The sequence below is a fragment of the Tigriopus californicus genome, chromosome 3 (genome assembly GCF_007210705.1).
Source record: "Tigriopus californicus strain San Diego chromosome 3, Tcal_SD_v2.1, whole genome shotgun sequence".
NCBI lineage: Eukaryota > Metazoa > Arthropoda > Copepoda > Harpacticoida > Harpacticidae > Tigriopus > Tigriopus californicus.
Genome location: NC_081442.1, coordinates 11,164,853 through 11,179,834, shown reverse-complemented (window position 1 = coordinate 11,179,834; position 14,982 = coordinate 11,164,853). Strand labels below are relative to the sequence as shown.

General features: G+C 39.8%; 2 protein-coding genes across 2 annotated transcripts; both read right to left on the bottom strand.

The window, feature by feature from the left end:
- Window positions 1-827: 827 nt before the first annotated feature.
- LOC131877548 (uncharacterized) lies at window positions 828-6,499 on the bottom strand. The gene is made up of 5 exons (XM_059223252.1): window positions 6,257-6,499; window positions 4,414-4,792; window positions 3,340-3,631; window positions 2,539-2,754; window positions 828-1,084 (listed from the first exon to the last, which is right to left on the bottom strand). The coding sequence occupies exons 1-5, from the start codon at window positions 6,440-6,442 to the stop codon at window positions 895-897; spliced, it is 1,263 nt and encodes a 420-aa protein (XP_059079235.1). The 5' UTR covers window positions 6,443-6,499; the 3' UTR covers window positions 828-894.
- Window positions 6,500-10,014: 3,515 nt separating this feature from the next.
- Window positions 10,015-11,554, bottom strand: LOC131878127 (acidic mammalian chitinase-like). The gene is made up of 3 exons (XM_059224027.1): window positions 11,381-11,554; window positions 10,756-11,319; window positions 10,015-10,664 (listed from the first exon to the last, which is right to left on the bottom strand). Exons 1-3 carry the CDS (start codon window positions 11,497-11,499, stop codon window positions 10,049-10,051), a joined length of 1,299 nt encoding a protein of 432 aa, XP_059080010.1. The 5' UTR covers window positions 11,500-11,554; the 3' UTR covers window positions 10,015-10,048.
- Between the last annotated feature and the right edge of the window lie 3,428 nt (window positions 11,555-14,982).

Here is a 14,982-nt window from a genome sequence, read left to right as displayed (position 1 = left end):
GACTGCACTATCAAATTGGCTCAAAACCACTTTGATATTTGCTTAGACAATCAGATAAGATCAAATAAATATCAAAATTCAATGCATGCAGAGTGCAGTTTGGCTGGGCATGTTGTCTTTGATTTTACTCCATGGAATAGCGTCAGTTGTTTATGAATGCGTTCTTGAACGGTTTAACTTGACAAGCCCTACTATGATGCGTCTGTTTTGTTTTTGGCTAATTCTATCAAAATCTCATCTTTAATTAGTGCCCCGGGTCACATAATGTCCGGAAAAGAAATTGCGTTCAAGGCAAGGCAAGAGCAGTTCATTTAGCAATCTGCCGTACCTCTTCCCGTTTTCTTTGGCCCGTGTGACGTTGCAAATAAGGGCCCTTATTCTGACGTTTAGTCAAGCTCTGACGCCTTCAAACAAACGTGTAGTAATGTAAAGTAATTGTAAAGTTAGGTAATGCTTTTTTGGACGCCGCCATTGTTGAAAATAGCACAAATAGGAATGGTTGGGGTCCTGTGGAAGTTTTTTTCTATCTTCTTGGCGTTCTTCCTTGGCTTTGCCATGACGAAAACAGCATGCACCATTCAAGACTGGGCTCGGGTGACCCCAACATGCTAGGGGGAAATGCAGATGATTCAACATGATCAGCGGTAGTGAAAAATTGATTCATCAAAGGTGCTCAAAATAGGTTGCGTCATATCTCAACTATTTATACCTAAGGTGTTAAATCAAGGAGTTTGATTGAAAATCATCTAGTACCTTGGTCTTAAAAGAATCCGCCCGAAAAAGAAGCTTAGAATCATTCAATGGGCAAAGAGAATATCCGTATCATATTGATTCCCCAAATTATGCAAAGATTTATTGATTAGCATTCATTCTTCCTATTTGAGCAAAACAAAGCTAAGTAAACCAAGATTTGCAGAAACAAGATCGACTGAAGAAGAGAATATAAACCACTAAAGCCAAGAGCACGATTGTGCCAAAGATAACCATGATCACGAGGGCAATGTCGGTTTCGTTGTCTCCATCCTCAACCAACGAACCTTGGGTGGCAATCTTCTTGGGTAAGAAGTCGCTGTCCAAAATTCTCCTGAAATCAGAAAGGCAGGATAGCATTGGTGCTTATGTAATTTTGACCACTTGTTTCTAAACATGTCAGATGAAATTGATCGGGAACATTCGCTCTTTCCTCGAAAACGGGGACAATGAGCTTCATGTTAGTCTTTGAATAAATTAAATTAGAAGTTCAAAGCCAAAGCCAACCAACAGCATCAATTTTTCGTATCTGCTGAAAACCTAAGAAAACTTAAAAACCACTGCGCATTATTATGATGCTAGTAGCAACGCAACCTCTCTAGGTGAACGACTTCTGACATCGATTATTATGAATAATCCAGAAAATGTGAAAGAAAAAAAATACCCTAACACATGATATATTTTCTAAGTGGCTGAAACTATGGTTTGTGTATTGAATTATTTGGGAGAATTATCAAATTTTGCTTGATTCTGGTTTGATGCCATTGCTCTTTGCCCTCATCAATTCATATTTCTGATACCATTTTAGAGTTGCTATTATACTTTGAAAAATGATCAATGGGGCAGATTTTTATTGCCATCCCCATCAATAATTCTATTTTTCACAACACGAGTCCAAGATTTAATAAAAGTAAATATTGCACTTTGATTTTGATTTTCAATTGATTATTGAAAGCATCAAAATCTAGAAGGCTAAAGAAGCAGGTTTGGCAGAGCAATAACAATATTTTCAACTTTTGTCTCGTATTTGTTGTTGCTAAAACGCGCATAGTCATTTTTAAATAATTATGCCAATTCTAATCAAATAAAGAAATCGATTTCTTTTGATCGACCAACGAATTATAGTTGGCTGATCGGGCTAACCCTTGAATATAAGGTTAATCGGGAATTTTAGTCAAAAACTTGTACAAGTCTGAATTAAATCCTGCTACTGGATTAACGCCTACATAAGCCCTACGAATATTTGAGGGCAGCAAATTGAACAATGAAGGAGCCCGAGAAAGAAGCGAGGTGGACTTCATTGTTTTAACTAGCCTGGATTCTCGAGGGCTTGAAAGTGCCCTTAAAACGCACTTTAAGCTTCTACGGTCACTACAATTGACCCTAAATCCTGGGTTGGGACAAAGCTCATGGATGCTTTTGAAAACGTACAGTATCAGATACCTTTCGAACCTTCTCTGAATATTGTACAATCCCAACCCTTCTAACCTTAAGCTCGCTTGACCTTATATCAATGCCGAAAAAGGGATCTTCTATAGATGTAGCCTAATGTAAACAGAATGATTCTGGTTTTTGAGAAAGTCTGTTCCACTCAAGCAATCCCTGAATGTGTTCCCCAAGGCGGAACTGGATTCAGTTTTGATTATAAAATTGGATTACAATCCTGAGCTCTTTGTCCGCTTTACAAATATTCTTTATCAGGCTAAACCAATGATCCAATTCGACCAATCTCGTGTTAGTTCCTCCAGGATTACTATTTCAGAAACAATAGTTTTTCTAGGCCAATACCTCGTTTGAATCGACATTTCATCGTATCTGGTTTTGGTGTAGCCCGTGTAGGTGAAATTAAAAATCCCCCTGTCAATGGTCATATTATTGTATTGGCCAATGGTCCGTCTCAAAACGGCTTTCACGAGGACATCATTGTCCCAACGGGATTGTGGCAGCGTCACAGTGAAAGTCACGCCTACGTAGAGGAAGTTCACTCGTCGAATCCCATGGAATCTGGAAGAATATGCGATAGATATACATGCATTTCGTGCCATTTAGAAATGTAGATTTGTCAACTCCTGCAGAGGTGTGCTAACTTTACGTTTCAATCTCAAAATTGCATTTATACAGAATAAGGGTGAAGTGTAACGAAGTCCAAAGCGGATCTGGAGACACTGAAACCAGTGTGAAATCGTCACTTTAGCCGGCAATATAGTAGTGATGGGATCAAATAAATTTTCAAAATCAAGGTTGCCGATAACCTTAGAAAGTGAACGACCGAGTGATTACATCGCTGCGTTAAATGTTAAGTCTGAGCAAACAGCAACCCTGGTTTGACGAAAGGAAAATCAGGGTTACTTTTTCTGGCTAATTAATGGGTTTCCAACATTCCACCAGTGGTGTCATATTGCATTGAAAATATAAATTGGCAGCCCTAGTTACTTATTTGTTCCCCATAGCCGTTTCCATTTCAGATGGGATTTATACGGGATTCACAATATCAACTTGGAGCACCTGAACCCTTTCCATGTAACAGCATTGCCATAAATGTCTCTCAGCAAAAACGTCTCTCTCTTACTTTATGGTAGAAAAACTCACCTGAAACCGATCAGCTTTTCTTTGAAGGCATATTTAGCTAACACTGCCAATTCTTGGTTAAGTCTCTTCAAAAGATCGTTTGTGATCGGATGACGCCGATCTTCCAGGGCTTTGGTCCAATATTTGCCATACTGTAAGTCGCCACCTGACACATTCAAAGCCACGTGTATCCTCTCACCCTTGTACTCTGCACAGCAGCAAAGGCCCCCAGTATAAGTGGACAAATCGCTCAACTGAATACCAAGTGGAACCAAAGAGCAACGGGTGTCGTTACTTAATATAGTTTCTGAAACTGAAATTTGAGCACCATGAACTTTTTTCTTTAGACCAATTTAATATGATGTAGTCAAACATGTCTTTCTTAATGAGTGGATTGACCGGATCCGCTCGCGAAATCTTAAGAAGTGGATATAAGGTATGTCGGTGCCTTTTTAAAACAAATGTGATTGCGATTAATCATCTATTTCTCTTGCTTAATAACAAATGGGACTATTTAGGGCTTGAGCAGATTTAGGGTTACAACCATAGATAACTTCATATGTTATGGTTTTCTATGGTTACAACCTCTTAACCTAGTCACCCTGGTCAAGCAGTACGTAGTTTCAAATCTACTTATGCCGTTTCATCTTAATATGGTATTGACAATTCAATTGTACCCTGTTGAAATTTCCCAACATTTATCTCTAAAGTCGGAGAAGAATGCTATCGAAAAGGTTATAATGTTCCTGAACACACATAAGCTGTAGTACTCTCCTCTTGTGTAAATTTGAAGCTGTTCAAATCGATTCTAAATCATACCTTGTGCTTTAAAGCCTTAATACATGATGCAATATTTGGGTCAGACTATTTCGAGTTGTTTTCCCAACTATCACAAACAGAGAGAATTCAATTTATTCCTTCTGATCAATTTCCCCTGCAATGAGGCCCCAATCCAGGCCTATATCATAATTTATCTCTTGTCCTTCCATGACTGTATGTACACGTTTCTATTTATGTACGAATTCAACTTCTTGTTTTCAAATGGCTCTCTTGTTTTGCCATATTCTCTAAATTGGGTATTGGTGAAAACTATACCTGTGGTACTATTGGAAATTGTGGTATTATCAGGGCCAAAATGAGTGGTCGAATCGTTCAAGTACAGGCCAGATGTTGTTACTGTGGTTGTGGTTGTGGTTGTAGTCGTTTGTACTGAAGTGGTAGTTGTGGTTGCACTCGTCGTTGTTGATGGATTGTTGGTGCTGTTGTTCCATGCGAGAGTAGTGTTGTCAATGGTACCATTCGCAGTTGATGTAAAGAGCGTGGCCCAATCAAATGTGGTGGTCGAAGGGGCCAAGGGTGTTGTGGTTGGAGGTTGGATGGAACACGTGGGACACCAATCCAGATCTTCTAATTCAAAAACCGCATCCAAACATGGATCCAATTGGCAATAGCACTTTCCCACTTCGTAAGCAACCTTTCAAGAGAATTCAAGATGTTGAACATGAATAATGTCTCTAAGAAAAGGTCTTTAAATTTATTTTTTCGTTGCTACTTTGTTGTTACTTGTTGATAAAGCTTTTTATCCATTGAAAGGAAGTTTGCTCTTTTGGATTCAGAGGAGGTGAATTTCATCAAGTAGCGATATTTAGGTACAATAACTGTAGCAAGATTTTGGTAGTGCCGAGAGCTAGAAAACAACAAGAAATGATCATGAAAGGTTTGGTGATTCCTTTTTTTCTTACCGCAGGGAGAAGAAATAGTGTCAAATGGCCGTTCGGGCACTCCGAGGCGCCTTGTACTAGCTTGAGTCGTTACAAGTATTTTTTTTTTCCTTTTTGAGTAATACGGTAGTCTTAATCATGAATGCTATCCTTTGGAATGAAGAAAATAAACTCTTTGGCACATTTTTCATTCAAAAAAGTATTTATTACTTGCCTGAAAAAGCTATGAGCGTCAACGGAATTCATTATCGGAGGGAGTTCGGCTTTGCCGACGCGATAGTGCGAGCTAGAGGCGAACCGGTCAATAAATGGGCTAATGGGGGAAAAATTGACATTTTTTGAATGAAACGTGTGCCATAGAGTTTAGGTTTTGATTCAAAACTGTGACATTCATGATTAAGGCCATGGTAGTGCTAAAAATGAAAAAAAAATTATGTACGTAACGGCTGGCTCAAGTAAGTCCCAGGAGCCTAGGAGTGCCTGAAGGACCCTGTGACACTGTTGTATCTCCCCACGGTAAGTAAAAAATGGAAACGTATAGCCTTTCAAGATCATTTCTTGGCATTTTCCTGGCTTTCACTTTCAAAACGCCTGACAAAAATAATCATGCTATACGATTTAGGGCTCCACAAAACCAAATAATTTTTCTTAAGTTTTGGTTTCGGCTTCCATGCACTCTCGATTTTAGAACAAAGTCTCCACATGGCCTCCTAACTAAGTCTTGGGGTATGACAGCCCATGAATGCGTCACAGAGACGTTGAGGTTTGCAATATTGTTGTTATGAAATCCAAAGGATTTAGTTTGGGTCCATTTAGGATCCCATAGAGCTCAACCAACGAGGTCATAGATTTAGCAAGATGCGCAGTTCTGGTGCCAGACATACTGCTTTTGCCATATCCGAATTCTGTTGGCACCATTTGAATGATAACGTATTTTGGCTTGTTTCATCTCTGAATTTAATGACGTAATCATTTGTTAGATGTTTTAATTTAGAGTTGTCCTTTTTGAAAGCTACAACATAAGCGTAAGTGATTTCACACACACCGGGTTTAACTTCCAAAAAGTCATACGGATAATAACATTTGAGCACACACTCTCTCGCGCGCTAGTCTTGAGTATTCATATAAAAGTCGTAAAAACAAGAATTAAAAATGGACAGAAGAAACTCCCCCAAAATATCATATGCATTTAATGATGTCTAAGAAAGTAAAACTACCTGAGTACTCTGACACAGTTCGACAAAAGGATCCAAGGTGGTTGTGATCTCTTCAGTGGTGTTCTCAAAGGATGCGGTTGTTCCCACCGTTGTTACCGTCTCGTTGGAGGTCGAATTGTTGCAAGCTGCCTCGGCTAGGAAGAAGCTCCACAATAAAAGCAGGGTACAAAAGTCCCTCCATGACATTTTAATACACCAACATGAATCCCTTGTGAGTAATTCTCGCTATGGAGTAGTGAGAAAGCGATGTTTCATTCTTGGTGACCAACGGTTGCCAGGATACAGGGGTGGTTGTGGCCATGAAAGGAGGCAAACTAGGGACAGGAGCTAATATGTGCAATGATCCTAAAGGATCAATTTAAAGCAACCAGAGAGAAGCGCTTTCGAGGTTTCGTAGGGGAAATTTGACAATGTTGAAATGATTATGATATTAAGTTACGCAGCGAGCTAAAAAATCATGAATTTCTCCCTTTGGATTTGGTTTTTTTTCTCCTTCTCACATTTCCAAGAGAAAAACTCACTTTCGAAATACAAATCGAGAGTAACGACTAGTGCCGGCAAAAGTCGGACTCGAACAAGTCCTTTGATATTTTGATTTTTTGCCGGACTCGTTTTATGAATGAGTCCCTGGATTTGAGTGTTCGGCAAATCCAGCCACAAGTTTGGAGAGCCTTAGCCACCTTCAATTGGATATGCTCCTCAAATTTGCCATTGTCTCGTACAATTGTCCCTTGGTCTTTGATAAAGCTTACTCATTGAGTCGGGTTGTGGTGATTGTCGGTGTAAACAACAAGACCTGTTCCCGTAAGTCATGATGCGGAATTTATCCCCATTTAACTCCATATTTCCGCTCCATCACCCACTCATATATATTGTCTAAATCAGTTTGAAGGTCTGCCTGATCCACTAAACTTCTACCAAATACTACCTTGGTGTTATTGGCATAACACGAAATCGAAGGTTTTACGGTTAAATTAAAGATAGTGCCTTGTGAAACCCCGGATAACACTTGACCAGGGCGTCTCTAACAGCCCTCAACCTTAAAAAATTGCCGACGGTTGGTCAAGAACTCTTTGATCCAGGAGTAAGTGTTGCCTCTAATACCGTTTTCATTTAGACTGTTTAGCAATAGAATGTGATCCACTTTGTCAAAAGCTTTAGCGAAGTCCAAGTAAACAACACCTTCACGGTCGCTGTGCTGAAGTCCCTTCATGACGTCGTCCAAGTGTTGAAATTATTGTGTCACAGCTCTAAAATGAGTACGGAACCCATGTTGTTGGTCAAGAATGTTAGCTTTAATGCCAAGGTATTTAAGCAATTTTGCTTTGACACGCTTTTCCATGACCTTTGTTAAGACCTTTCAGGTAAGAAGTAAACCTGTTTACCGTTTTTGGCCACATTTTGGACAAATTAATTTATTAATTATCCCTTTCACGGCATTTTTCATGCTTACTTGTTAAAAAAATCCTGAAAAAGCAGAAAGCGAACTTAAAATATGGTTATAAATATGCACAATTTATTTGATGAGATCACTAAATGGTCACTAAACATCAAAGCCAAAACTGACTGAATTGACAAAAAATCTCACGACACCAAATTTCTTGTTTATTTTACAAAAAAACATGCATTTGTTTTATTGCTTTGATCTTTTTTCAACAAACGAGAAAATATGATTTCATCTTTTGAGCACGTTTTAAAAAAAAACATACCATTTGGACCCCAATATTGAAACGTAAATTTAATCAATGAGATGTATATACTTATTTAGGTTACCACGGCATTACAGGGATTTTACCGGAGTTAGTTATCATTAGTGGTGACTTCAACATCCGTCCTGACACGAGTGAATTCTCTGAGCTCGCCCAGATCCTGAGCCAATGGAGAATCACTCTGCGCTCGGACCCGGGAGTTCCAACACACACCTACTCCCGGGCGCCTCTGTCCTTGACCCCAGGTCTAAGCCAGATCTCGTTAATTGATATATATTACAAAAATACACGGTGGTTATATTTTCTGGTTAAGTGTTGGCTCAAATGCCAAGACATCTCGATGTGTTTTTCTTTGTCAAAGAGACAAAAGGAACAAAATACAAAAGAAAATATTTCACTTTTTTGAGGCTGGGAGAAAAACCTGAAAATAGTTATGGACAGTCTTACACTTGGGGTTATATAACAACTCCCGATGTTCATAGATTTAATGCACATGTAGGGATGGAAAAGGTCAGTTTTCCTTGCTACATCCCCTTTTGTTATGTTTTTTTTTCAGTCTATACTTCATAATCACAGGACAGCACTTTGGATGGTTCAGCAAACATCCACTTATCTTATTGGGAATAGGGATTTGAACTAAGTGAGTTGATCGGGGAATATAGTTATAGTTTCACTACTATCCGCTGTTTCCGGTGGTTTTGCGTTCTGAGTTGAACTTGTCATGATATTTAGCGTTGGTACTGCATCACCGACTCTTGGCGAGACGGGGTGCCTAGTACCAATTAGCCACAGCCATTAGCCATAGGTCAATGTCACCTTGAGGCCCTGCAGCTATCCATCAACACCGGGATTGTGACCAATCCATGTACAGTGACCCCAAGGCATTTTGTAACCATTTAAAGAGTCCTCCTCAGTGCAGAGGCGGAGAGGAGGACTCAAGGCCCCGTGGTTCAGCCCTTACCATTGATAGCTGACGTCAGTGTCGTTAGTGTTCGTGGGCGTGGCCCCGCTCACTGACATTACAGTTGGTACTATTTTGTCGGCTTAAAACCATTAAAACAATTCTTGTCGGAGGAGTGAAAAAACGCACGTCCGCCATTCAAGGCGTTACCTGACAAAAATAAAGATAAGGAGCATTTGAAACAAAGTTAGAAATGTATCAATCAAGAATGCTTTCATTCAGAAACATATTTCACTCTGATGTTGCTCTCAATTCAAATTTCATGCACCTATACGCGCCGATTTCTGGGCTAATTCAATCTATTCAAATTTATTTTATAAATATTGACCATCAAATTATGCCTTATCAAACCAGGCTTTTTAAAGAGTGGCAGGAAAGCAGGCACTCAATACACATTCATACAACTTTAATCTAAGCTTAAGGTTGGAACTGCAGCTCTAAACAATTGGATGAATTTCTCATTTATCTATCTTATACTTGTTGTAACGACAATTGAATTGTACAGTCAATCAAAAAATGTTCCATGCCTTTTCATGCCATCAAAAAGTGCCATCAACAGTCTTGAAAACCTAGTTGAAACATATCTATCTAAGAGCAACGCAAGTACGTACGGCGTACAATAGATGTCCTTATCCTTGTAGAATAGCTTATCATGGATCAATCAATGCCATTATATTGTAGCGATTCATATTCACGGAACCTTGATAAAGGATCTGCTCTCTCAAATTTGGCTCGCCAATTAAACATGCTAATTAGCAGGCGATCATTTTAGCTAGAAAGATTGGTTAAATACACGAGAATAGACGTGCCCCTTTGCTTACTAAGTGTATATATATATATATATATATCTGTTATATCTTACATATTTGTTTTATATCACGTTCCTCAAAATAGGCTCGCCAATTAAACATGCTAATTAGCAGGCGATCATTTTAGCTAGAAAGATTGGTGAAATACACGAGAATAGACGTGCCCCTTTGCTTACTAAGTGTGTATATATATATATATATCTGTTATATATCTTACATATTTGTTTTATATCACGTTCCTCAAAATAGGTTAGCCTGTTGAACATCAATCATGCTGAATTCTTGACACATTTGTTTATTGCTGAAGGACAAATCAAATTTCACAAACAGGAGCAGGTTTGCTGCCACAGCTCTCGTCAATGGGATTGAAGGTGTTCCCAGATGCCAGTTGAGTGTTGATTTCTCTGAGGAGTGGGTACGACAAATCAGAATAAGCTCCATTATAATCATCCTGGTCCACGGAGTACACCATTACTCCGCCAAGATTCAAGTCATTGGCCATTTGGGCTTTCAAACCAACGGATTGGACATCCTCGTAGCCAATCCAATACTTGCCGTTGACCATAAATGGAACCCGTTGGCAATCATCTCGCATAATGGACCAAGCCTTGGGAGTGGCACCGGGCAAGTAAGAGAGGGCATCATCCTGTTGAATCTTGAGGATCTCTTGGAAGCTCCAAGAGCCACTGGAGTGCATGATTGGGCCAGGGTTGATCGCACCGACGGCAGGGCAATAAAGGCCGTTATTGGAAGCATCTTCCAGCATGAAGCCATTGCCATAAGCAGGAACGCCCAAAATCAGTTTGGTTGGGTCACCACCCTTTTGCAGAATATATCGAACACCGTCATAGACATTGTACCCGTATCCAGGGTGTGTTATGTCTTCTTCGTCATTGATACGGAACATGGGGGCATCATGGGCCGTAAATCTGTCAATAAATAACAATGTGGATTACATGGAAATGCAGTTGAGAATGAACTCCATAACTGAATGGTCATTATGTTCTTGTGCCTACTTACTCATGGCCGTTGTAGTACGAATGATAATCATAGGAAATGATGCTGAGGAAATCAGCATTCTCTGACAGGAATGGGATATCGTAGCCCAAATCGACTCGGTCGTATTCAGGAAAGATCGCCAAGCTAAGAGTGAGACCTTGAAGGTCGAAAGCAGCCTTCATCTCGCCCACCAAGAGATCCAAATTCCGCTTGTCATCTTCTCCAGGGAACTCCCAATCAATATCCAATCCCTTGAACCCATAACGTTGAAGGTAGTCCACGGAGCTGTCGACGAAAGCCTGTCGTTTGACCGGATCCCTTGCCATGTCAGAGAATTTTTGAGGACCTTCAGTATATCCACCCACAGACAACATGGGCGTGAACGTCTCCGAAGCCAATGCGGTGAATCGTCGGTAGGAGTCAAAGTTACACTCGCCAATGCCGCAATCCATGGGTCCAAGATCATACCAAGGATCCACAGGCATCAAGGACCACGTGGCAGTGTCGATATCAGCATAGGCGTAGATCCCATGGGTACACAAGGTGGGATCAATCCAAGCCACATCAAAATGACCAGGATCCTCTCTGTCAGATCATATGCAAATATTGAAAGGAGGGTCTTTTCGATGGACGGTTAAAAGTTTACCTGTAATGGGCCCAGCTACTAAAATAGCAAACCACGAGCTTGTCAGACTGTTTGAGTGTTAAGCACTCTTGCATGTTAAAAACGGCCAAAATGGCCAAGGCCAAGCCAAGTACTTTCATTTTGAAGAGCAGGCCAGAAAATTACACACTTCAAAAGGAGTTTGTGAACTGATTTCTTATCTGATTAAATTAGACTTTTATACGTCGCATGTAGGTGATATTTGACCAAGATGATTACAAACGTATGTATTTAAGGACATTCAGATAAATGCTCAAGTTTGTCTTGTGTGACGTAGCGAACTTTACTTTAGGATCAAGATTTGCTCTTGCCAAATGGGCATAAGACTGGCGAACTGATTAATTATCCACAAGGTATTTCTTATCATCTTTATCATCTTCCAAAATCCGTCAAAACCACTCTTAAATCCGAAGATGCCACCCACACAAAATTCTTCAAGTAAGAGTTTTGTGTGCCCAGATATGCCAGCAATGCATGGACGCATTTTATGTGCGAAATCGAGCTTTTCCCCATTGGCCTAGTAAAACAAGTGTCCAACAATGCTGGGGAGAGGGTACCCAACCTTTGTGAAGGTGATGTCCGGACACAAGCAGTCCTTCCCGCTCAAGGACTTTTCAACATCTTATTGTCCTTAGCCAGACATACCTGTGGTGGAATCGCAGTGGTCACAGTTAAATGGCATCAACGGCAGAATCTGTCAAAGGACCGCTTCCATCTGGACCACCGCCAACCATGTCTATCTTATGCTAAGTCTGTTGATCCCCACTTTACTTTTTCATGTACACTGAACAAATTCTAATCCCCCTCATGGGGATGTAATATCCGGTGGATAATGTTTTTACTCAAACCATTCCAATCTTTTCTTTTTTTTACATTTAACCACATTTGTATAATGCTTGAACACCAACCTTTATATTTTCACACCTTGACATAACCATACGTTGCAAAAAAGATGCTCAATTCGATTCAACTGATTTTCACAAATAGTTTGAGACATGAACCACTGTAACATGGACGGAGATGCCACGGTCGAGAATAAGTATTTTGGAAGCTGATAAACCGATTGTGTTTTCCTTCAAATGAGACTGATTGGAGGTCACTGCACGTACATATTTCAATTTTCAGTTTGATCGCATAATTGGATGAAAAGTTTATGTGAACTTAAAGCTCAGTATATGACCAGGCACGGAATGAATGAACTCCTCTGGTAATCTGTTATGTTCTTGTCTCATCTAGTCAATCTGTTCTTTTCCTTCAATGCATGCTCTCGGTGATCCATCTCTCTTCTGTGTATATGTATATATATACCTATACCTCATTTCAAAAAACAACTAGTCGTCCATCCACCGGCTCATGACCATCGAACAATCAATTACCAGAAGGAGGCTAGCAAATTTATTTTGTGTACAGTAGAATTATGTGTTGAGCTTTGAGGGGCATAACTGTAATAATAAGTTGTTCGATTTAACTGAAAATCAAAATGGTTAGTTGTACAGGCCTTAAGCCACATTTAAGGGAAAATGCAAGCCGTTGGCTCCCTTCCAAAATATTAATCATTGACCCTGACATATCCCGTCCATACTATAGTAGCTCATTTACGAGAGAAAAAAATTAATGCAAATACATAACAAAGTAAAATCTGCTCAAGTATCCCCAAGACGAAAAAAATGGTCATGGGAAGTCCTTTTCAACCACGTAAGTTGAACTGATAACGAAGCTATTTCAATCCACCTGATGAAGCCCTGAGGTAAAAATAAACCTGACCTCCGTCATTGTGTTTGCGTCAATTTAACCAGCAAACACAAATCAAACTTGTCCAGTTCAAAAAAAGAAAACGTCCGCTCGACTTGTTTGGCTTAAACGAATAACATCTTTCAAAGTAGGCAACTCAAGACGCGAGCAAATGCACGTCAGACAATAACACGTCAAGAAAATGGCGCTAAGATTGGAGGCAAACAACGCTAGGATTTTATGCATACATACGCGTACAGGGCGCAACTAAAGTACGGACACTGATAAGCATACTTTTAGTCCATTAACTGGCTGATCAAGAGCGACTAAATTCATGTCATAAAAAGGATACACCTGGGTGAATTTGCACCATACCGATTTTTAAGATCAGTTTTAACGTTTTTGAGATATTGCCGTTCTTTCAATGACATAATCTTTGTCTCGTTGCCGATGGACCCTCTCCACTATCTTCATAACAGAGGTCCATTTTCTCTGGATTCAGGGTGACTTTCTGAGACCAATACCGGGCATTGACCACACATCAAGGCAGTTAGCTACATCATTTTAAACTCATAGGATATCAACAAAGCAAGCAACAAAAAATATGACTTGAGGTCTGGTTGCAATACTTTGTACTTTTAATGGCACAATTTTGGTTTTCCTGATCAATGGGCTAAAGGATCGTTTCTTATTAGCACTTGGTTTTACTTTTGCTACGCCCTGTTAATAGGATACTTTTTACCACAATATGTTTGTGCAAATTGAGAGCAATTGATAAGTTAGCAAACATGAGAAACTGCATTAAGCATTAGAGGGTGCAGAAGAAGAGGAATGACATGGTCGAGTACTGGGAAATTGAAGCGGAAAAACATTTTGGGGGGGATTTTCTAATTTTCTAAACAATGAAAGCAATGAAAAGAGACGTGGAAAAAATAGTTTGGCTGTTGAATATCAATTTCAAATATTTCGTCATTTTGGAACATATCTAAATATTCAGCTGTTTCAACCCAATTTCCTACAATTCGCGGTTTTCGTTACAAATTATCCTAATATTGGACATTTTTCTGTCGCAGTTTTGCACCAATGAACGTAAATAATGCACCTTGACATATTAATTTTTACATAGAGGTAACTTAGAGGAGCCATTTGTTTTGTACCTCTTACCCTAGGAAATCGAGCCCTGTGTCCAATTTTCTGGATGTTATGGTTATAGAGCCTTTGCAAAAGTAGGCCATGGTTCACCTTATCGAAGTCCATGTAGATGACGTCTACAATATTTAGGATTGTCATTACCTCTCTCACATCTTCCAAGTGTTCGTTGAGTTGAGAAATTGAACTCATTTTATAGGGCGGAACCAAAATGTCGACAAAGACTTCTTTGACTTTGGCACCAAAGCCAGATGATTTCAAGTAGTCATAATGATATCAACTGAATGCTGGAATCAAGGCAAAATATTTTATAAGATACGTTTTTCGAAAGAGAGAACCATGCCCGAGCAAGAAACAAAACAAAGAAGGTTGTCAGATCTTCTCTGGGCGGGATCTTCGGCGTCAGTCGGGTCACTTGATTCCAATGTTTGAAGGTCAATCCGAGAAAACAACGGTTTCAGGCAATGGAGGCCACAATAAGAAGAGGACTGATGATTTCATTGATGACCTCAAAAGCCGCAATAAGGATGGCCTTGTGACCTCCAAGAGATCGATGGCCAGGGAGTTTGGAGTCGATGAGAAGACCGTTTGAAACGCAGTATGCACTGATCAAGGAATGAAATCGCATGCAAGGGCTCCAAGACCTTTATTGACAACAAAAATGAAGGATCGACGATTGGAACAATGATGCACAAAGGTCCTCA